General features: G+C 51.6%; 2 protein-coding genes across 16 annotated transcripts in view; one reads left to right on the plus strand and one right to left on the minus strand.

The window, feature by feature from the left end:
• The window catches only part of STARD9 (StAR related lipid transfer domain containing 9), a 119,733-nt gene extending 114,271 nt beyond the window's left edge, over nucleotides 1-5,462 (plus strand). For 4 of the 7 annotated variants that reach the window (XM_087425947.1, XM_087425992.1, XM_087425952.1 and 1 more), the window contains 7 exons: nucleotides 2,256-2,373; nucleotides 2,546-2,667; nucleotides 2,899-2,963; nucleotides 3,132-3,334; nucleotides 3,549-3,646; nucleotides 3,862-4,020; nucleotides 4,592-5,461. In XM_087425947.1, the coding sequence (XP_087282073.1) occupies nucleotides 2,256-2,373; nucleotides 2,546-2,667; nucleotides 2,899-2,963; nucleotides 3,132-3,334; nucleotides 3,549-3,646; nucleotides 3,862-4,020; nucleotides 4,592-4,693 (867 nt within the window). In that variant the 3' untranslated portion in view covers nucleotides 4,694-5,461. Of the gene's footprint in view, nucleotides 1-2,255; nucleotides 2,374-2,545; nucleotides 2,668-2,898; nucleotides 2,964-3,131; nucleotides 3,335-3,548; nucleotides 3,647-3,861; nucleotides 4,021-4,591 lie in introns of all 7 variants that reach the window. The other 3 variants (XM_087425982.1, XM_014780610.2, XM_087425966.1) reach the window with 2 other exon arrangements.
• Nucleotides 5,463-5,472: 10 nt separating this feature from the next.
• On the minus strand, nucleotides 5,473-20,651 carry CDAN1 (codanin 1). Of its 9 annotated transcripts, XM_087426048.1 has the most exons (29): nucleotides 20,551-20,651; nucleotides 19,850-20,337; nucleotides 19,420-19,626; nucleotides 19,055-19,224; nucleotides 18,809-18,922; nucleotides 18,644-18,722; nucleotides 18,122-18,242; nucleotides 17,830-17,939; nucleotides 17,270-17,359; nucleotides 16,508-16,583; nucleotides 15,786-15,991; nucleotides 15,384-15,504; nucleotides 15,087-15,233; nucleotides 14,806-14,972; nucleotides 14,309-14,417; nucleotides 13,995-14,084; nucleotides 13,739-13,793; nucleotides 13,382-13,518; nucleotides 13,198-13,301; nucleotides 12,776-12,934; nucleotides 12,344-12,407; nucleotides 12,082-12,160; nucleotides 11,748-11,896; nucleotides 10,415-10,522; nucleotides 10,224-10,287; nucleotides 9,885-10,066; nucleotides 7,112-7,154; nucleotides 5,781-5,831; nucleotides 5,473-5,698 (listed from the first exon to the last, which is right to left on the minus strand). In XM_087426048.1, the coding sequence occupies exons 1-29, from the start codon at nucleotides 20,638-20,640 to the stop codon at nucleotides 5,694-5,696; spliced, it is 3,585 nt and encodes a 1,194-aa protein (XP_087282174.1). In that variant the 5' UTR covers nucleotides 20,641-20,651; the 3' UTR covers nucleotides 5,473-5,693. The 9 variants fall into 9 exon arrangements, with proteins under 9 accessions (XP_087282174.1, XP_087282178.1, XP_087282164.1 ...); XM_087426052.1 differs by lacking the exon at nucleotides 5,781-5,831; XM_087426038.1 differs by having other exon boundaries at nucleotides 5,473-5,831.
• Nucleotides 20,652-20,770: the final 119 nt, after the last annotated feature.

Here is a 20,770-nt window from a genome sequence, read left to right on the forward strand (position 1 = left end):
AAATGACAATATATAACTGCCTACTTAACTACATTCTGCTTAAGAGTTATCAAGGATTTTTTCCTTTAATCTGTGTCAATCTGATAGGCATAAAATAGTATTTCATTTTAGTTTTAGTTTACAGTTCTCTTCTGTGTCCAAGACCCAGTGCCTTTTCAGATAGTTAAGAGCCCTTTGGTCTTTGTGCTCTGACTGCCAGTGTGCTGTGTCTGTTTCTTTGTTGGGTTGTTCTCCTTTTGTTTTTGTCTTCTTATATTAAGAAAATTACCCTTTTTTCTCATTTGAGAGGCCAGTGTTTTTTCCTAGTTCTGTATCTGTTTTTATTTTGTTTATGATATTTATTACTACGTGGAAAATTTTAATTTTATGTTGTCTACTTTTTATCAATCTTTTCTTTCCTGGCTTCTGGATTTTGTGCCCTGTTTAGGAAGCCATTTCCCCACTATGAGATTATTTTTTTTAATTTTTATTTTCTTGTAGTAATATTAAATTCTCCCCTACCCCATATATTTTTGAGCCACAAAACACAAAGAATTTATTTTGGCATTTTGTATGAAATGAGTCTCTCATGTAGCCTTTTTCTCAGTTGGCAACCCTGTGGTCTCAGCAATATTTATTTATTGATTGATTGATTGATTGTGAGGAAGACCGGCTCTGAGCTAACATCTATTGCCAATCCTCCTCCTTTTTTTTTTTTTCCCCCCAAAGCCCCAGTAGATAGTTGTATGTCATAGTTGCACATCCTTCTAGTTGCTGTATGTGGGACGTGGCATCAGCATGCCCAGAGAAGCAGTGCGTCAGTGCGCGCCCGGGATCAGAACCCGGGCTGCCAGTAGCAGAGCGCGCGCACTTAACCGCCAAGCCACGGGGCCAGCCCTCAGCAATATTTATTGATTAATCCACAGATATTTATTTTTGGAAGTCATCAGTGTAGCACTGGGAGCAGATGGGGTCACCTAGGAGTATATTATAGAGTGAGAAAAGAAGGCCTAGGCCTGAATCTTGAAAGAATCCCAAAATATCACCTTAAATATGAGGAGGATGAGCCAATAAAGGAAAATGGGAAGGAGCACCCTGAGAGATAGGAGCCAGGGGCCTGGGGACTTGAGAAGGGAGTATCTCAAGAGAAAGGGAGAGGCTGGTTGAGTTGAAGTACCTGAGAGGCTCAGTGAGATGAGGACTGGGAGTTGTTCACCAGATCCAGCCATGTGGACCTCATGGGGGACCTTGGTGATTGCAGCTTGCTGGGGTGGTGAGGTAAAGGCTAGATTCGAGTGCGTTCAGAAGGGAGTAATAGGTGGGAGACAGCCAATAGTGACAACTGTTTCAAGAAGTTTATCTGTGAAGGGCAGGAGAACAAAGAAGCCTGTACAGGAAGGTTTTTAAAGGTGGGAGAACGTTTTGAATGCTGTAATACTAATAGGAAGAATCTAGTGAAGAGGGAGAGGTGGAGGCAACAATTGAAGAAAGAGATGATCCGTAGTGAAAGTTTCCTAAGAATGTGGCACAAAATCTCAATCTGCCTGAAGTAGGAGAGACCCCTTACATGTTGCAGCAGGAGGAAGAGGTGAGGATGGAGATAGAACTGTCTTTGTTCACCTCCTCTTGTCTTTAAAGTAGCACTAGGTTAGGAACTGCTGACAGAGGTAGGATGGTGGGTGCCTGTTAGATCCAGCAGAGGTCAATGGTCATGTTAGTGGGGAGCTGGCTCAGGTAAAGGTGGGGTGACCATATTGCAGATCATAGGATCATCCCCATCTGGACCCAAATTAGGACCTTTGGCTTAGCTGCTGTATCTGGGGCCAAGGGTCAAGCTTTTCACAGCCTGTTGCTTTTCCTCCCCATCCTACCTCCCACTTGGGCTTTCTTTGTGGCCCACACTAAACCCAGCTCCTGCCATGGCTTCATCCGTGTTGCCGCAGTGGTGCAGAGGGCCCCCCCACCCACTGACCCTGGTACCCCATCTTCTCAGGCCCCAGTTCGTTTTGATCCCTGTTGAAACTCTCCTACAAGCAATCTTTGAGCCTGTGGCTTGAAGAGCGAGGAGAGACTGTCAAGGGACTGGTTTGCTGTTGACTTCTCAGGGGCATCCAGCCTCCTGTAATCCAAATGGGGAAGATCTTTTCAATTGAGCCTTTATGTTGGAAACTCTTGTTGCAGTTCAGAGGCAGGGAAGATAATCCTATGCTGGCTTTCTGGTGCTCCACTTTCTCTCTCTTCCTCTACTCTGGGCCTGAGCATCTTCTCTTCTGCAGGGAGACACAAACTTGCCTGATTCCAGAGTCTCCTGGATAGGGGATGTGCGGGGCCATTCTGCAGTGAGGAACAGTCACCTGAATCTGGCCGGGTCCACCTGGAAGAGCTTAGCCTACAGTGAGTGGTGAGGGGTGGGGGCATAGCCACCTGCCTGGTCTGGGGGCTATGTGGGTAGGGGTCTGCTAGATCCTAGGGAGTCACTGGCCTGGCGTTATGAGCTCCAAATCACTGTCCCTCAGGAGGCTTTTGTTGTCCTGAGGCCTTGACATTCATGCTGTCTTCATTGTAGGCCGCAGAGCCTCCCTGGGCAGTTGCTGCTGTTCTCCATCCAGCCTGTCCAGCCTGGGGACCTGCTTCTCCTCCTCCTACCAGGACCTGGCCAAGCACATTGTGGACATCTCTATGGCTGATGTGAGGAACTGCTCCACTTGTCTCCACGGTTCCTTTAACAGACCTCTGCTGGGCGGGGAGGAAGAGCAGGGAAAGAGCAGGGCAGATGAGGGCAGTCAGGCTGATGTGGGCTTCTTCAGTGGCCCTCCATCTGTACAAAGGGGGAATTCAGTAAATGCTGGCCCAAGTGACTAACCCAGAGGTCTGGTTTGGACCATGCCCCTAATTTGGGTGTGGTCACTGTGTCCCCAGGTAATGGCTGCTTGCTCAGATAATCTGCACAACCTCTTTAGTCACCAGGCAGCAGCCGGCTGGAAGTAAGTTCCTTTGTACAGTGTCTTGTCCTAACCCTGTTGTCCTACTTGCTTTCTCTCTCCTTTCCCTTCTTCACCCTGGCTTCCTTGAGTCCCTTGCCCTGAGCCCCTCCTCTGTGACCCTGGAACCCAGTTTCACCTCCTCCTCCTCCCCGTCCTGGTGTCCCCCAGCTATCAGGGTGAGGAGCAGGAGGTGCAGCTCTACTACAAGGTGTTTTCCTCTACTCGGCATGGCTTCCTGGGGGCAGGTGTGGTGGCCCAGCCGGTGTCTCATGTGTGGGCCGCTGTGAGTGACCCCACCTTGTGGCCACTGTACCACAAGCCCATCCAGACAGCACGGCTGCATCAGCGGGTGACCAACAGCATCAACCTGGGTGAGCCCAGGGAAGGCTTCCATGGGCTCTGGCCAGGGGACAGAGGTGGTGGTAGGGTTGGAGGCAGCCCTCTTGGGAGGCTGGGCCTCAGGCTAGGTCCAGCTGGGTGTCAGATTGCAGAATGATGGGGTGTGGGGGGGTTCCTGAGCCGAGAAGGATTTAGGACCAGGTCTGTCCATGTGCCTTTTGACTCTTCCCATCCCTGACTTTCCAGTGTACTTAGTGTGCAATAACACCCTGTGTGCACTGAAGCAGCCGCGGGATTTCTGTTGTGTCTGCGTGGAAGCCAAAGAGGTGCCTGCCTTGCTGGTGGTAAAGATATTGTGGGAAGAACTTGGGCTGGAGTGTTGTGAGAAGCAATCTTTCTGGGCATCAGGTCCTGTGGGGGAAGGAGGTCAAGTTGGGTGGGGGTGGAGGTGCCTTGAAGGCTGGCCCAGTGTTGTCTTCCATGATACTGACTGCCCTGGAGCCTGTCCCTGTTTGATCCACATCATGTAGGCAGGACTCACATTGTTCTTTGTCCCCAGGGGCATCTGTCTATCATGGCAGCTCAGTCTGTGTATGACACATCCATGCCAAGACCCAGCAGAGATATGGTCCGAGGGGAGATCCTGCCCAGTGCCTGGATCCTGCAGCCTCTCACCGTGGAAGGGAAGGAGATCACCAGAGTCATCTACTTGGTCCAGGTGACCCACCCAGTGCAGCTGGCCTCACTGCATGCCTTGATTTGACTCCACAGCCCCATGGGAGTTTTCTGTTTAGCTACTCATCATCCTTCAGTGCCCAGGCCCTGTGGCCTGAGAGCTGGAGACTGAAGGGCTTCTTGGGTCACAGTAAAGGGAGTCAGTGGGGAATCAGAGAGGAAAGATTGAGACAGAGTTGATGAACCTTCTCTGAAGCTGCTATTACCAGAGGGCCCTGCAGCCTACATCCTCTGGCTGTTCCCAGGGTCCTCAGGAGATAGATGAGTTATTGCGAGGCAAAAGCAGCAGCCTCAGCAGAGCAGAGATATCATGACCCATTCTATTCAGCTCTCTACTCCCAGTTCCCTGACTTGACCTTTGTTATTGGGAGATGAAGCCGATGCCTGGATCTGAAAAGCAGAGCCCCGGGGGCCTGTAAGCTCCAGGACCATAGACAGTCTGAGGACCTTCTCCCATCACAGCCTGGCGTGGCTACTTGGGGCTTAAGTGTGCCCTGGCACGCTCTCTCAGGTCTGTTTGCACCTTTAACTCTTCCCTCTTTGCTTTATTTCAGGTAGAATTTGGTGCTCCAGGCTTCCCTGCTCCACTCCTAAGCTCCTTCATCAAACAGCAGCCACTGGTTATAGCCAGACTGGCGTCCTTCCTTGGTAGTTAGCATCTCACCGTCAAGATGGTGCTGCTGAGATGCAGGCCCAGGATAATCCAAAGATGCTGGGGCAGCTCTTGTTACTCTCTGTACCATGATGCAAGAAGAGCCAAGGCTACCTGCTGTGGCCAACTGGACAGACAGCACTCAGCCCCGAGTTGCCAGTAAAGCCCACTCAGTACTTGGTCACGGCTGGCACCTCTACAGAGTGAGGGGGCCTGAGCTCCTGGTCCTGGCTGTGAATGAAGCTGAACTCAGCTTTCTGGATTTCTCTCACCTTTCTTTCTCATCTCTGGGATCCTATGGCAGATGAGCTGCTCGAGGACCAGGATTGGGCACAGCCAGCAGAGCTGGGAGACTGCAGTGCTGTCTGCAGAGTGGTGCTTTGTTAGTTTGGCCCAGCCTTTGGGCTGGTAGGGAAACAAGCAGCCATTGGCCACGAGTCTGCTCAGAATCTGCCTCCAGCATTCAGCTCCACTGTGGGATGGAGTGTTAGGAAATACCAAAACAGAAAAACAGTTTAAAAAAACAGCTGCACAAACCAGAACATTGATTCAGAATTGTTTCTCCTTCTTGAATTTTACAAAATGCTTTATTATTAATTTTTGCTTTTCCCTCCTCTTCCTTTCCCTCACAGGAGAGGACTTCGGTCTTTGCCTCAGTCAGGGGTACTGAGCAATGATCTGTCATGGAGCCATCACTCCAGAGCTCAGTAGAATGGGAAGACCACTGTAGAAGTAGGTTAGACAGATTTGGGGTCAAGGTGGGGGCCTAGCTCTTTGAGGAGGACTGGGGGGTCGGGGGGTGGGCAGCCGGATGCTAGCTGCTGACAAGGCAAGAGGAATTTCAAAGAGATGAACTGAAGACAGGAGAGAAGATAATGGAACTCCTAGAGGTGGTAAGTGATTTGTTAGACGAAAGCTCAGTTCCATTCCTTACCTCACTCAGAGCCTTGGTCCCAGCCTTCAGTGATCTCTTAAGCATTCCACACTGCTGCTTTTAGGCCCACCTATTCTAGGATGGGATGGAGAATGGGTTCAGTTTTCTTGTACCTTAGCCTGACTGAACTTGAGTTTTGAATATTCTGTATGGTTACCTGGAGTGGGGGGGGAGGGAGATGCCCAGCTTCCGTTCTGCTGCCCAGAATCTTTGGTGGAAGAGGGTGAGCATATGGGGATTGAGAAGATGTGGTAAAAAGGTAAATTTCTCTGTAGTACAGCAGAGATTTATTTTTCTAAAAGTGTTTGCAGGAATTTTTTTCTTGTACCTCAGATTAAGTTATTTATATATTATTGACTGAAGGTTTTTTAAATTGCTTTTAAACTTTTATTTTTCTGGTTAATTTTTTTGGTGACATTTGATATATTTAACACCCTATTTATGTACTCCCATCTCTTTTCATATAAATCTCTTACTATTGATTGAAAAGGTCAGAACACTTGCAAATTAAAAGTCCGATGTGTACTTTTCTTTAGTGAAGACTACTCTGGGGTAGCAAAGAGTATCATTTGAGCTCGGAATTTAGCCTGGAGATTATGGTGGCAATAACAACTTGTGGCCCAGTTTCAAGCTATACAGTTACACATATGTACTGAGTGCTTCCCAAAGGCTCAGCACTGCTTTGCAAGTAAATAGCAACCAGATTAGTTGCCCAACTATGCCAGCTGTAGCCCAAATATGAACATGAGGGAGGATTCCAGAATAGTCACTGCCACACCTAACAGTGACCACAATCCCCTGGAAGGAAGCTCTTTAACAGGTGTGCACCTCTGGGGGCTTCTGAGGCAGAGCCAGCAATGGGAATCTGAACATATGGGTAGCCCAGAGGTGACCTTATCCCCTTACTAAAGCTGTGAATCAGCAATATAAAGAATATTAAATGAGGCTGATCTTATAGCAAAATGCAAAAGTGTTAAAGATAATCCAGGGACCTGGCTCTAAATGATCATGATGAAGTCAGATTTTGGTTTAGATAGTTGGTTCTCAGACTTTGTTGTGCATCAGAATCACTTGAAGGACTTGTTACCCCCCCCCCCCCCCGCCCCGCCCGCAGGCTGGGCCACACCTGAGTTTCTGATTCAGTAGGCCTGGAGAAGGGCCCATGTATTTGTATTTCTAGAAGTCCCAGGTGATCCTGAGGCTGCTGGTCTGGGGACTACACTTTGAAAACCACTGTTTTAGACAATTAGTAGAGAGCAAATATATGGAAAGGAACTTAATTAGTTCACTAGTTCATTAGCTGCCTGTCTCTGTAATTCCTCTGTTATCTTACTGCCTAGAGTAGGCCTTTAAGGTTCACACAGGCAAGGATTAAGTTAAATTTAGCATGGGCCCAATTCAGCAAACTAAGTGGGCTTCAGGCTTTCCTCTCTGCTCACCTGCCTGTCCCACCTCATGCAGAGCTGGGTGTCTGAGGTAGCTGCTTACCTCGGGCCTCAGCTTCCTGGGGCAGTGTTTCGTTCAGCCACACCTAATGGGTGCAGAAAGATAAAACATTTCTTAACTATTTTGCTTCTCAGGCATTCAGAACTTCCTGATTTGCTGTGTATAAATTGGATTTAAAGGACAGAGATAGTCCTTTGAAAATGAAGAGATTAAGAAAAAAGCTTCAGATGTAGAAACTTAAGAGTGAATGGGATGAGCTGAGGGGAAGAAAAAGGCCCAGCCTGAATGGGCAGAAGCATGATTACAAAGTGGTGATTGAGAGACGCCCCCATTTTTTACTTTCTGTGCTTATGGGACTTACTGCAAGTAAGGGCTTCCCACAGGATTTCCTAAGGTCACACAGCAGACCCCTCTAGGCCCAGAGAATCTTACCCTTCCTTGGGTTGGAGACCTGTTTGACAGCTATGAACTTTTCTCCCTAAAAATACACACATATGCACAGAAAAGATTTTGCAAGCCACTGCAAGAGGGTTCACTGAATACCCCCACCTTCCCCCAACAGAGCCCAAATCGCTCTGTACACACTACCAACGTGGAAAACCAAGAATTTTACAGCAGTGAACTTAACGCACGTTATTAGGGTTGTTAGCTTAGTCACAATCAACGGATCATTTATAGACACGCAGAATGCTTTTGTTCTGAGCCAAGTCAGACACCCCCCAGCCCTAAAAAAACAAGCATCACAAGAGCTGCCCTGCCCCCTAGTTCACTAGGGAGTGAGTGGAAACTTTGCACATTATCCTAAACCTTTCGAGGGAGGTGCACAGAAGTCAATACTGTTGGCAGTGAGTTAAGAGGGCCCCAGGCTCAAGCACTGCTAGGTGGCCAAGCCGCTAATACAGCTCTACCCTGTCAATGCCCATCTCCAAGCCCACCTAAGATTTTGCAGCTTTGTACAGGGAAGAGTCAGGTGAAAATAACTAGACATGAAGCCCTTGATAAAGAAAACAGTTTATTTTAAAAAGCTCTAATCTTCTGCCCTGTGTGTGGCCCCTGGATGGTGAGAGGGTGGAGAATTACTACCTGCACAGGGCTGAAGGCAGGGAAGGTGCAGGGTAAAGCCGGTTTCCATCAGGCGAGTGCCACCTCATCTGTTGTGCATTTTTCAGATGGCAGTCCAGCTCCTGGTGGTAAGAAAATGTAGACTCCCAAGATTCATGTTTTAACTTTATATACAAGTTAAGCAGGAGTCATTTGCCTGTCATGATTTCCCAAACCACCAAGTTTTAAGAGATGCTGGGACAGCAGCAAGTGGGGCTCGCATCCTGTGTTGACAAGCCACTACACGTCATTTCATCTAGTATCCAAGTTATAAATGCCAACTCTTCTGCTCCAGTACTGGAGTCTCTAGGCTTTTCCACCATAATCCTGAATCAGGTGACCCCTTTCTCCTTCCTCTAGGACTCAGGTGGTGAGCCTGCAGTCAGTGGGATGCCAGGGAGCCACATGCTTCCTTTGCACATGAGCAGGAAGCCTGATTATAGACTCAGCTACTCCCACACCAGCAAGGGTCAGCAGTGGGCACTTGGGGCAGCGCTGGGCTCTGCGGCCTCCTCCTGAGGTACAGTCAGGTGAGTTCCAGGGTGAGACGCCCAAGGCAGGGCCACTTCCCAGCCCTAGCTCTGGGCCAGCACAGTCCCCCGGTTTGGCTGCACCAGCTCACAAGCTCTTAGCTGGGGTTCTGGCATGTGGGGCTCAGCTAGAAACAGGTTGAACAGTGTTGCTAATTCTTCAGAGAAGTCCTGGAATAAGCAGAAAGATGACAGAAAAGGCAGACACATAATTCTGGATGGTTCATCCTTTCTACTAAAAATCTCAAATATCAAGCCCTAGCTACCCAGTGAGTAGACAACCTAGCTATCTTATTTTTTCCCAACTGCCTTCTGCACTGAAATTGACTTAAAACTTTGTCCCATTCATACTCTGGGATGCTCAAGTTCTGGCAGGGAGAGTCAACTCTGATGAGAGGCTCAGAACCATCTAGTGAGTACTTACTTACCATCCTCTACTACATAATTAACATGCACATTATTTCATCTTGACAAACTCTAGGAGGTATAAGTTATTCCCACTTTATGGATGAATAAACTAAGATTACTGTGTCCTAAGTCACAATAATAACTACTAGCCGAAATCAAAATCCAGGTTATTCTGATTTTAAAAACCCACACTCTCTAGGCTTTCCAACTACCTGCCTTCCATCTTCCCTTCCTCCACTGACATGGTCCTTTATAAATAGCTACTCAAATGTGAAGAAGGGCCACCAGAATAGCCACTCCATTTCAGGGCAGCCCTGAAGACACTTGACAAAATCCACTGGGCTTTGCAAAGATCTTAAGAATACTAGGCCCCCTCATTTGTCCCCTTTCAGGATAAAAGAGACATGAGGACTCCTTACCCCTGGCCACTGGGCCTCACGGAGGCTGCCCAGGCAGGCCTCTATCTCCGTCCGACCCATCAGACCTTTCTCTACCAGCTCCCGGAGCAAGAACAGCAGCAGGTCCCACTGCAATACACGTGAGGGAGGAGGTCACCATGGCTAGGAGGACTGCACAGTGACTGACTGATACAAGGGACAGGGCTGCTGAAGAGGAGACCTGAGATTAACTAAGGGAGTCCACTTGAGCATGGAACAGAAAAGGGGGAGGAATAAAGGAAAGAAAGCAGCTCATAACGTTTGGGTGACAGTGGTGGGTCCAAGAACATGACTGCAGAGGGCTCAGAATCCTGCCTGCCCCCCACCTCTCTGGCTCACCTCCCTGGGCCGAGTGTCTGCCAGAAGCCCCACATTTCTTGGGCTCAGCAGCAGCTGCAGCGGAACGGGCACCTGAAAGTCGTCCTTCCACAGGGAAAGCAGCATGTGCAGGAGCCTTCGCGCCTGCCCTCTCTCCAGCCGGTGCTGTGCCAGGGGCCCTAGGACGGGAATTTGGTCTGCAACTATGGGAAGAAAGGAAAGCCAAGCTTTAAGAAGTGGAGGCAGGGTCACCTGGCCAGCCCCTGGGAGGAAGAAGAGCAGAAGAAAGCTCCCTGTTTCTAATCTTGCTTGTACCCAACTCTGAGATCTGGCAAGAGAGTGACATGATAGGTGCCATACCAAGGAGGGACGCTAACTCCACAGAGCACTTTGCCAGATGCTGCTCGGCAGGTGGGCACAGGAACTGTGGGGAGAAAGCAGAGACCCTGGACATTAGCACCATCCTTAGAGCAGCAGCCCCAAGCCAATGCAGCTCTGGTTATTAGGCACTGGACAAGGACACACAAGAAGAAAGTCCTGCCACGTCTCACCTGGCGGCACTGCAGCATCTGGCCCAGCTGGCCTAGGAGCTGCTCCAGATGCTCTGGGGAAACTCCCTCCTCAGGGTCCCGGGGCCCCACAGCTAGTGAGAGCACATCCTGGAGAGAGGAGGGGTGGGAGCAGAGTGAGACTTCATGCCAGGCTGGGGCCCAGGAGGCCACAGAGAATGTGGCTTGAGGTGGGGATCAGCCAGTGGAGAGAGGCAGAGGAAAAGGAAGACAGGGCCCCTGGGGTGAAGTGGCTGGGCCAAGCTGCCCTTAGATTTGGGGCTTGGGCAGGACAGCACAGCTGGGAGAAGCAACCAAATGGACAACAGCAGAGGGAACAGATGGAGCAGGTAAGCTGAGGGACAACGTCCTGCCAGAGAGCTTGAGAGATGTCATTTGTTTTGGGACAAAGCCGTACCTAGCCAATTCCCAGAGAGCATCTTACTCTGAAGGCATTTAGGGGAACCATCCTACTGCATACACATCGTAATATTTTCTGTCGTTCAGGCTTCGCTGTTCATCTCAGGAAAGTCGAGGTTTCGGTAGTTGCATATTGAAAACCAGTAGCTAATGGCCACTTAGCTTCTTCTTCTTCATCCTCTATACTTTCTAATTTTAGTCATTCCTTCTTAGTCCCTACTCCAAATCTTTACTCCTACACTACTACCCTAGAGCAGGACCAAACATTAAATAGTTCAGGCTTTGCAGGCCATAAGGTCTCTGCCCCAACTACTCAACTCTGCTGCTGTAGCACAAGAGCAGCCCTAGGCAATTCATAAATGAACAGGCGTGGCTGTGTTCCAATAAAACTTTATTTACAAAAACAAGCAGCAGGCTGGATTTGGCCCATGGGCTGTTTGTCTAGAGCAGGGGTCAGCAGTCTCTGAATTTTTTAAATCAAAAGCATTGATAGTTTATTTTTACTAACTGTAACTAAACAAGCATTACCTCCCACATAGGAGAACATTTCTGAAATCATATCCCAATACCAGGGTGACTGACCCCATAGAGCCTTTCCTACTACACTGGACAGCTACTCACCACCTCACTCCCATCACCATCTGGTTAATATATATTTAGTCAAAAATCTTCATATCTACCTTTCACCCTCTTTGGATGACTCAAGTACCAAAAGTCAGAGAAGAGCAATTAGGAAAACCATTCAGTTCAGCTCTGCCCTACCTAATCCCATTCAGTAACAAGTAAAACAGGAACTAGCTAGACAGTACGGAGAGCTGCTACACAAATACTGGAGCTGATGTGAGAAAGGAGGGAGACCAAGAAAGGAGCAAGGAGAGGGAAGAGGGGAGCCAAAGGGAATAGGGGAGCTGTGTACTTTTATCTCGGAGATGAGGTGGGAGGGGAGGGGAGCATGGTGCTCACAGGCACGGGAGCAGCCCCTCCGCTCCCCCCGGGCGGCTGGTTCAGGACCCTGGGCTCGAAGCATGCGACTCACTGCCGCCTTCACCTCTCTCCTGATCAGCGCTGCAGGTCACAGGGAGAACAGGAAAGGGGTCACCAGAGCAACCCTGCATAGGCGCACTAGGCCAACCCATGCCCTTCATCTTTTCCAACTGGCTGTGTGTCCCCTCTCCCCCAAAGGGCTGCCTACTTCCAGCCAGTACACTTTTGAAAAACTTGGTCAGTGATTCCCTTTTCCTGAACCTTACCTGTGATGTTGGCTGACAACCAAGCACAGGCTTTCTCTGTTGCAAGCCCCACAGCAATGTTCTCTGCACTGCTTAGAACCTGTGACACAGGATGGCAGAGTTAGGGACCAGTGGACGATGATGAATGTCCACGTCCAGGATTGACCCACACACTGCTAGGAGCCTCATGTACACAGTCACGTGTACACACATGACCCAGCAGTGCACCTCTCCCACCACCAACTGCCCAGCCTGCTAGCTCCAAGGCCTCCTTCCTACGTACGGCTGTCGGCGTCTCCTCGGGAAGCAGTGCCCGCACAGCACCAGGGCTCTTCTTTTGGCAGAACCTGAAAGGAGACTGAGTAGGTCAGTGACATCTAGATATTTCAGTCCAGCTCACATAAGGAAATGCCCTGAGTGCACCTATCACCTGAACCAGGAGGGCTCTGCCTCAGGGGGAAGCACTGTCACCCCTCAGGCCCCACCCCCGATGCTGGGAGGAAAAGGACACCCAGCCACCTGTTCTTCCAATTTAACTTTGGTCTTTGGGTCCCCCAAACCCTCAAGCCAAAGATACGAGCCTACAGAGGAAGCAAAAAGAGAATGGAAAAAGGGGGTGGGGAGAGGACATGGAACGAAGGATACAAATGAGAAAGAATGAAAAAAGGTCAGAAAAATAAAGGCTAAGAGGAGACGAGAGAGTGGCGTCTCTTACTCCCGCCCCTGGGTCAATGCCTGGGCCCCGTGGGGACACAGCTGGGAACACAAGATCTCCAACAGCTGGGCTGGATCTCCCCCTTCCTGTCCCTGCATCACCAGCTGCTCCTGAAGAAGCGACTCTGCCTGGCGCACCAGATCTGCCACCAGAGTGGCCCTGCAGCAGGGACAGCAAGGTTTGGAGGTAGTTGGAAGGGTTGAATCGGAAAGGGGCTGGAAATTCAAGGAAATCTGGTCAGAACTGACTTCAAAGAATGTTAGCAAGGTTAGTCCCCCTATCCCACCGTCAGCCCTCCCACTCCTCCAGCTGACTGTCCTCAGTTTGGCAAGAAGGTGTTGAGTTAAAAGGGGAAAAATGGTAAGGAAATGAGACTAGGACCCTCAACACCTCCATTTCCAACCCTTTCAGCCCACGCTCACTTGATATGTTTGACACAGTTGGAGCCAATTCTCTCTGCCACAAACTCCACAGTCCTGCGCAGGGAGGGCGGCTGGTTGTGGAAAAAGGCTTGGGCCAGCTGTGCCTATGGAGAGGAGGGAGCAGTGAAAGGTTCCCTTTGTCTTCCCCACTAGGCAGCCCCCTGCCTCCCCCCTGCCCCCTTACCTGCAGCCCCTGGGTGGTCTGGGGTGGCTGGGCTCCCAGGCTGGTGGTGGTGGTGGTGGGGGTGATTTTCCTCACGAAGCCCCCACTCCGCCCACTGCTGCCTGATACCCATGAAGCAAGCAGTTTTCGGAGCTCTCCTGCATCAGGGAAGCCCAAGTGCTTAGTTCCAGAACCACTTCCACCCTCCCAAGCACTGTGGACTTTAAGCATTTGTGGAGTAAAGAAGCTGAGGCACCTGGGGAGTGCCTAAGAACAGAACGACGTATTGGGATGTTAGGCTCATGGTGTGCCTTTTGGGTACTCATGAAGGGACAGGCCAAAGACCAAGGTCCCTCAGGGGGAGATCAGTATCCTCACCAATATAGGGGCAGCAGGTGTAGAGCAGGTGCTGGTCCACCACAGGCATGCCATCCTGGAGGAGAGAACATGCCAGAGCTGGGAAGACAGGCAGGCTTCTCTTCCTTCCCAGTGTGCCAGAAATGGGACAGTCAGGTAAGAGAATTATCTAAGAATTCAGTCTCTATCCTGGCTTGTCTCCTGCTCAGCTGTCCTGGACAGCCTGCCTCCTTTATTCTTGTGGTTCCCGTGGCTCTGGCTGGACCCCAACACTTACCAAGCCATGCTCTGAAGCTACTGTGTCCACCTCAAAGGCTTCCAACTGACCCTCTTCCAGAAAGAACAGGTCCTCAGGGACTGTGGGAATCTGGCAAGATATTAGGGCAGTGCAAGCTCCAGTCAGCACTTCAGAGATTCATCACACCTCCTACCTCAGGGTGCCAGGGTTTAGGCCCCAGCTTCAAAGCAACCTTCCTCTGAAACTATGGTAATTCCCACACCTCCTCTGAACCTTCACCTTCTGGCCCTGACCTCATTCTGACTCAAGACATTCTCCCTCTCCCACCACAGTAGCCACTCCCCTTCCCTCACCTGGACCTTCACTCCACCAACCTGGAAAAGCCAGCCCAGGACAGCAAGGAGCAGCAGCTTGTTCAGGAAACACATCTCCCCTTCACTTTCCTTTGACAAGACCAAGCTCCTAAAAGGTAAACGAGGGAACTGAATTTGTGCAAAGAAAAGAAATGGAATGGAGTAAAAGAAAGCTGTCACTGGGAAGGTGATTTTCAAAAGCAAACCTAAAAGGCTTTGTTGTCATGAGGCAGCCAGGATCTCCTCATTGCCCCCTCCCAGATCTGTCCTCCCTCTCAGCTGGGCCACAGGATAAGTAGAAAAGGGCCAATGAAAGTGCAAATAATTGCCCGCAGGCTGCCTTTCCTTGTAGACCAAATCCCACCTCTTCCCCAAGCGTCGGTTATGGCTGTGGTACCACACGGGAAGCACAGGCTGCTCAACACTTTTCATCAACAGCAGCCTCAGCGACGTTCTCCCCACCCCCTTTTCTCAAGGCTTGCCCTTTCTCTACTCACCGATGTAGGTGTAGCAGGAGAGTGAAGATGCTGCGGTAATAGTCCAGCATGGGAACAATGTGGTCAGCGAGGGAAAGGAACTCCACCAGCCAGGGCACCGTGAGCACTGCTCGGCGGGCCCGCAGCCCCTGCTGCAGCAGAGCCCGCACGTCCAGAGCCGGGGGCACCTGGCAGGGCCGGCGCTCAGTCAGTGGGTGGGTCCCAGGGGGCTGGGGAATACCCTCTAACTCCAGTGCCTTGCAGCTCCTCCCAGCTCCCTCCTTACCAGAGCCCCCATTCACCTGGCTCCTAAGGGCCAGAATAGAGTCCTGGAGTTCACGGGTCGGGGGTGGTTCAGGACCCCGGTATGGCAGGAAAGCCACAAAGCCCAGAAATTTAGCCAGAAGCCTCAGGCTGAGCAGCACCACAGCAAACTGCCTCCGTTCACCCTGCAGGGGATCAGGGAAGTAAAAGGTCCTAAGCATAAGGCTTCTAGAATAATTCCAAATCTGTTACAAAGTTCTTCATGAAAATCTCCCTTCCTTCCCTCTTCCCTTCTGGATCAGGACTCCGTCGGCTCCCCTGTTCTGCTCTCCAACCTGCCAGTCCACGTCTGAGTCCCCATCTTCATCACTAGGCTCAGGCTGAGGCAGGGCAAGGCCATTGAGCTCCCGGATCTTAAAACTCAGACTATCCATGAGATGCTGATTAAAATGGAAGCTAGGAAGGGGAGCAAAAAAAGAAAAAAAAAAGGCACTGGAAGAGGTGTAGGAAGAACCAGAATAGAGAAGAAGTGCTCCAGACAAAGGCTCAGTGGGGCAGAGAGGGGAGGCCAAGAAGCAATGAGGTTACCTATATGGGTGAAAGAATGAGAAGGGAAATGGAGGCGGGAAGTGTGAGCTGGAAGGAGCCCAGACGTCACCCACTCTGTTATGAGAGAGAACTGTCTGCCCTTCTGGGAAGACAAACCTCTCCTGGCCTCTGACACAGGGCACCTTTACCTGCTGGCACTCAGGATGAAGTCCCTGAAGAAGCCCTGACACCCTGGGAAGGTGGGGGGTGGGCAGGGGCCCCCGCTGCTTTGAGGGGCCACAAGCCGTTCCTGAAGGCGCCGCAACCGCCCCAGCTTGTCAGCTCCAAGCATACTTAACACATCCGGAGCCTCACCCAAGACAGTGCCCCCAGCACCACCAGGACTCTGACACATCTGGGGCAAGGGGAGGAGGAGAGAAATCGAAAAACCAGTAAGTTTTTCTGGAAAGAAAGACCGAACAAAGTAAGGAGGAAGTAATGAACATTTACAGAACGCCAACCACGTATCGGGTGCTGCAAATGTTTTTTTCGATGTAGGGATTATATTCTTGTTCTATAGGGGAAGAAACTAAAACTGCAAGGTTAAATATTTGCCTAGGATCACCAGAGCTAGGATTTGAAACCAGGCCTGTCTGAGTCCTAAACCTGGGCTCTTTCTACCACAGCACAAACCAAGGGCAAGGAAGCAGTGAGGGGCTGAAGGCAGCAGGGGTGCAGGGTGTGTGCGAGTGCACTCTGGCTCCTCTCTGGCTGCCTAAGTTTCAGCCACCACCCAAGGAGCAGAACTCCTGTTCAAACTCTAGCCCAGGATCTGCTCGGCTGTTCGTCCTATCCCAAAGTGCCAACCATTACTTGGCTGCCTATAATACCTAATGTCCACTGTAGATTCGTCTCTTGCTAGGGTTATTACCTGTAGAAGTTGTCTTTGGAAAAGCCGAACAAAATGGCTGTGGCTGCAGGCTGCAGAGAGTTGACCCATCATGGCTCTAAGGAATACGAGGCAGGAATGGAGTGTAAGGGAAGGAATAACGGGGAGAAAGATCTGAGAGAACAAGCCAATCCTTGGGCCTTTCAGCCCTTTACCAGGGGCTTGAGCAGATCTCTGCCAGAGCTGGCCGGCATAAGGATATAGGAAAAGGTAAGGGACACTTTCCTCAGCACCAAGATCCCTCAAGGCTAGAGATACATTTAACCAAACAAGAAATAATACACCCTTCTAATCTTCAGTCTACACTGAGTGACAGTGAGCTTCATGACTAATGTGGAAGGTAGATCACTGGACAGAGGATAGTCTCTCTGCATCCTAATTATCTAGCTATGCAAAGTTATCAGAATTGCCAAACTAGACGATGGAGAAAACAGAGGTTGGAAAGCGTCTAACTAGTGACTTGGGCCAAAACTCAAGCAACCTGGAATAAGAGCTTCGCACTTTTCCAAGCGTTTGCCATCACAGAACAAGTATGAGTCATTTCTGAGTGGAAGGAGCTGGAGAGACAAATCCCTTTTGAGAAGAGGCAGAGTTGACAATAACTGGAGAGATTAAGGAAGACAAAAGATAACAGCTTTGGGCTGGAAGGAGGGGAGAAAAGCCTTCCTCCAATCAGCTACCCAAGCCCCACTAAGCTGCTCATTGCTAGAACCAAGAAAGAAAGGGTGACCAGTGAGCACCTACCTGATCCTGCTACCCAAGCCCTTCTCAAAATCCCAGCCAGGCTCCTCATGGCGATCTTCCCACTCTCGAAGCACCTCATAAAACACATCCCTGAGAGACACACAAGAATGCCTGGTCAACTGAGGCACTGCTGATCTAACTCATTCCCAGGAGTGCCTTCCCTAGCTCAGAAGAACCAATGATAGGACTGTCCACAGTCCCATTCCTTATTGTCTCCAAAGTTCTCTACATGATGATAACGTCCAGACCCAGTAGCAGCACGCCACATGCTTCACCTACTTCTGTGGGCAGTGAAAGTTGGTTCAGCTCTCTCTTGTCTGAGAACCCTGTGACCAAAGTCGTATACCTGTGAGAAGGCTGCTAAGGTCAGAGGTTCAAGTCCATGGGCATGAAACAGAATGAAACTAAGTGGCCCTTATGATGGTTGGCAGGAAGGACCTGCTGATGCTAAACCACCACCTATTAGTGCCAAATTCCTAGTTTCTATGAATACAGCATAGACCGGTAATCCCAGAGAAAATGCGCCTTATCTCCTCCCCAAAAGTTCCCTTTCTTATCACCTCTGTTTTTTAAAAGTGTGAAAGGCTCGGTCACTGGAGAAGTTGGCACGATTGTCAGTTTCTGGCTGAAAGGAGACAGCTTGAGCAGAGAGTGGCATCGCCAGGGAGACCTAAAATATGGCAGTGATGTTAGGGACTGAAGCCTGTAAAGTTCATGCTCAGAAAACTTCATCCCCGTATTCCTGCCCCGTTAGCCCACATGACTCCAGAGTGGTGGGAGCTGGGCTGTCTGAATTATGAGGCTGGGAAGGGTCAGGTCCAGGCTAGTAAACATCTAAGATGGGGTCACTACCTTGGCAACACTGCCCTCATAGGCAGCTCGAAGGCGGCCTTGCAGAGCTGGTGAGAAGCACAGCAGCCGCTCATTCTCGGCCAACAGCTTCAAGGTCCCTTTATCCAGACAGGAAAGAACTCTACAGGGACAAGAGCACATAAGACTGAGAATGGGACACAGACTGTACACCACACAGAGCGTTATCTGGAGCATGGAGCAGGTACATAAGGCAAAGTCATGGGCCAAGGATTAAAGATGATGGGAAAAAAAGGGGGAGGAAATGAGACCTAGGGAGCAGGGAGCAAGAGAGCAGGAGAGGAATATCAGACATAAACCCAAAGGTCAGCTACCAAGACCAGAGGAGCAGTGTGATTCTTTCAGGGGCTAAATTCATAGTCTTGACATGAAATTAAAGGTTACACGTAGGAAAAAGTCCAGGGTCACTGCATCTGTGTTAAGCACAAGCATGTACCCCGAGTGGCCAGAGAACCAAGTGGACACAGGAATTAAGGTTCAAATGCCCCAGCTGGGGAAACTCACTGAAACTGATGCTCCAAAACCTGCACTGCAAAGAAGACACAGTCGTGGATGCTCTGGAACAGTGGGCTTTCCAGGGAATCTAGAAGGATCGTACCAAGCTGTCTGTCAGTTAAGAATTGTTCCATCTCCAGACCCCATTTCTCAAAAAGAGGCTTGCTCACCAACCTAAGGCTCCTGGACTCGGTTCAAGGTCACTGTCCTTGGCAGCCACCATCCTCCGGGCAGTAAGGAGCTGAAGGACGAAGAAAAGCTCCAAGAAGAGGTTTGGTACCAGGTTCTCTAGATATGAAAAGAAACCCCAGGGTATTGGGCACCATTCAGAACCAAGGTTCAGTTCTACGTGCCTTATCAATTCTCCTACCCTGTAGTTCTACTAGCAGCTCCACTCCAGCGCCCTGTGCTCTCACTCACCTGCAATGCATGAAGAATAGACAAGGGCTACCAGCTCCAGGCGCCGGTGGGAAGAAACTCTGGCAGGGTCAGCAGGTTCAGCTGTGAGGTTTCCTGTCCGGCTGGGGAGGGGAGACCCTGATTCTGGGGTGGGACAGGCGAGAGCAGGTGACTGCTGCAGCTGCTTAGAGCTATGGAGATAGAGAGACGTCATGAGCAGTCAGCCTGGCTTCCCTTCCACAGCCACACTCAAGTTCCTCCAGAGAGGACATTCACAGCCCAGGAAACAGACCCAGGGGTTCCAGGGGGCAAATCAACCTCAGGGAAAAGCCCTGCAGATCCCCACAGGGAGGAAGCTGACATCCCAGGGAGCGGCAAGGCCATACCGCTCCTTCCTGAGCATCTCCCGCTCCTCTTGCAGACTTCTGCACCCTGGGGGAAGGCCATGGCCCCAAAGGCTAGTGTCCAGGACTGAGGGTTGGGAACTGGGGACACAGCTGATTGGGGGTGAGGTGAAGCAGGTCTTGGGCTTGGAGAGTGACCGCTCTTCGCTCACCGGAGTTGGGTTGATCCTGCGTGAAGGCTTCGTCCTGCTGAGAGTAGCCAGATTTTTCTCAAATTCCTATCTTCAAGCATCTCCCCTTCCACCACCACAACAGCTGGGCCTCTTGCAAAACGCCCCTCACCACTGTAGTTATCTCACCCTCAACCTTCTAGCCATTCCCACACTCTACTGCGGAGCGCCCAGCCCTAATTTAGTGACTCCCCTAGCAGAGCTTCGTGCCACCCATCTCCCGGAGGAGGGCTGATTCTCACCCTGCAGGGCCGGGGGGAACCGAGCCTACGGGAGGGAACTCCTCCAGGTTGCTGAGGTTTGGTGGATCAGAGCGCGCGAGGCTGGGGCTGCCGGGGCTGCAAGAGCCCCTAGGCCTCCGGCCCCCGGCCGAGGGCAGGCTCTCCCCGCTGACCCCCTCCTCCAGGGCCCCGGCGCCGCGACCTCCTCGCTCGCGGGCGGGCCCCGGACCCCGCCTCCTGCCCCCGCGGCGGGCCGAAGGGGCCTCGGCGGCGGGGCTCGAGAGCGGGGTCGGAGGGAAGAGCTGGCTGCGCGCCCCGCGGCCGCCCCGCGGCGGGCCCCCCGGCCTCCCTGGCAGGGCTGCCGAGGAGCCCGGGGCCTTGGCGGGGGTTGAGGGGCCCTGCGGGAGGACGCGGCTGCTCTGCTCCCTCAGGAAGTTCAGCAGGAACGGCACGAATTCCTTCCGCAGTGGCCGGAGTGAGCGCAGCGCGGCCGCCTCCCCGGGGTCATCCTGAGGGAGAAGCGGCGAGGGGCGAGAGGGTCAGCTGCCAGCCCGCGGCCGCGAGCAGCAGGGCCGCAGGGCGCGCTGAGGCGGGCGGCCCGCAGTTGGAGCACACTCGGCCCGGGCTGACAGCCAGGCACCGAGAAGAAGGGGACCGGAGGGCTGGGATTTCCCGCGGGAAGCAAATTCGGGTCAGGCCTGGGGGCGTGTCGGCGCTGTTACCTCCGAACTCTGGGCGCTGGGCGCGATCCACCGCACGGCGGCTGCGACCGACACCTCCTCTCGCAGCAGCGACTCCAAAACGGCCGCCATCCCGGTCGGGACGCACGGAGGCAATTGCGCAGGCGCGGGCGCGCCACGGGCGGCCGGGGAGGGGCGGCGCCGGCGCCGAAGTGCGACCGTTGGGCCGCTGGGCGGAGGGGGCGGTGGGAGCGGCCGGGGA

Source organism: Ceratotherium simum, chromosome 3 (genome assembly GCF_057802395.1).
Source record: "Ceratotherium simum simum isolate JZ-2026a chromosome 3, ASM5780239v1, whole genome shotgun sequence".
In the NCBI taxonomy this organism is placed as follows: domain Eukaryota; kingdom Metazoa; phylum Chordata; class Mammalia; order Perissodactyla; family Rhinocerotidae; genus Ceratotherium; species Ceratotherium simum.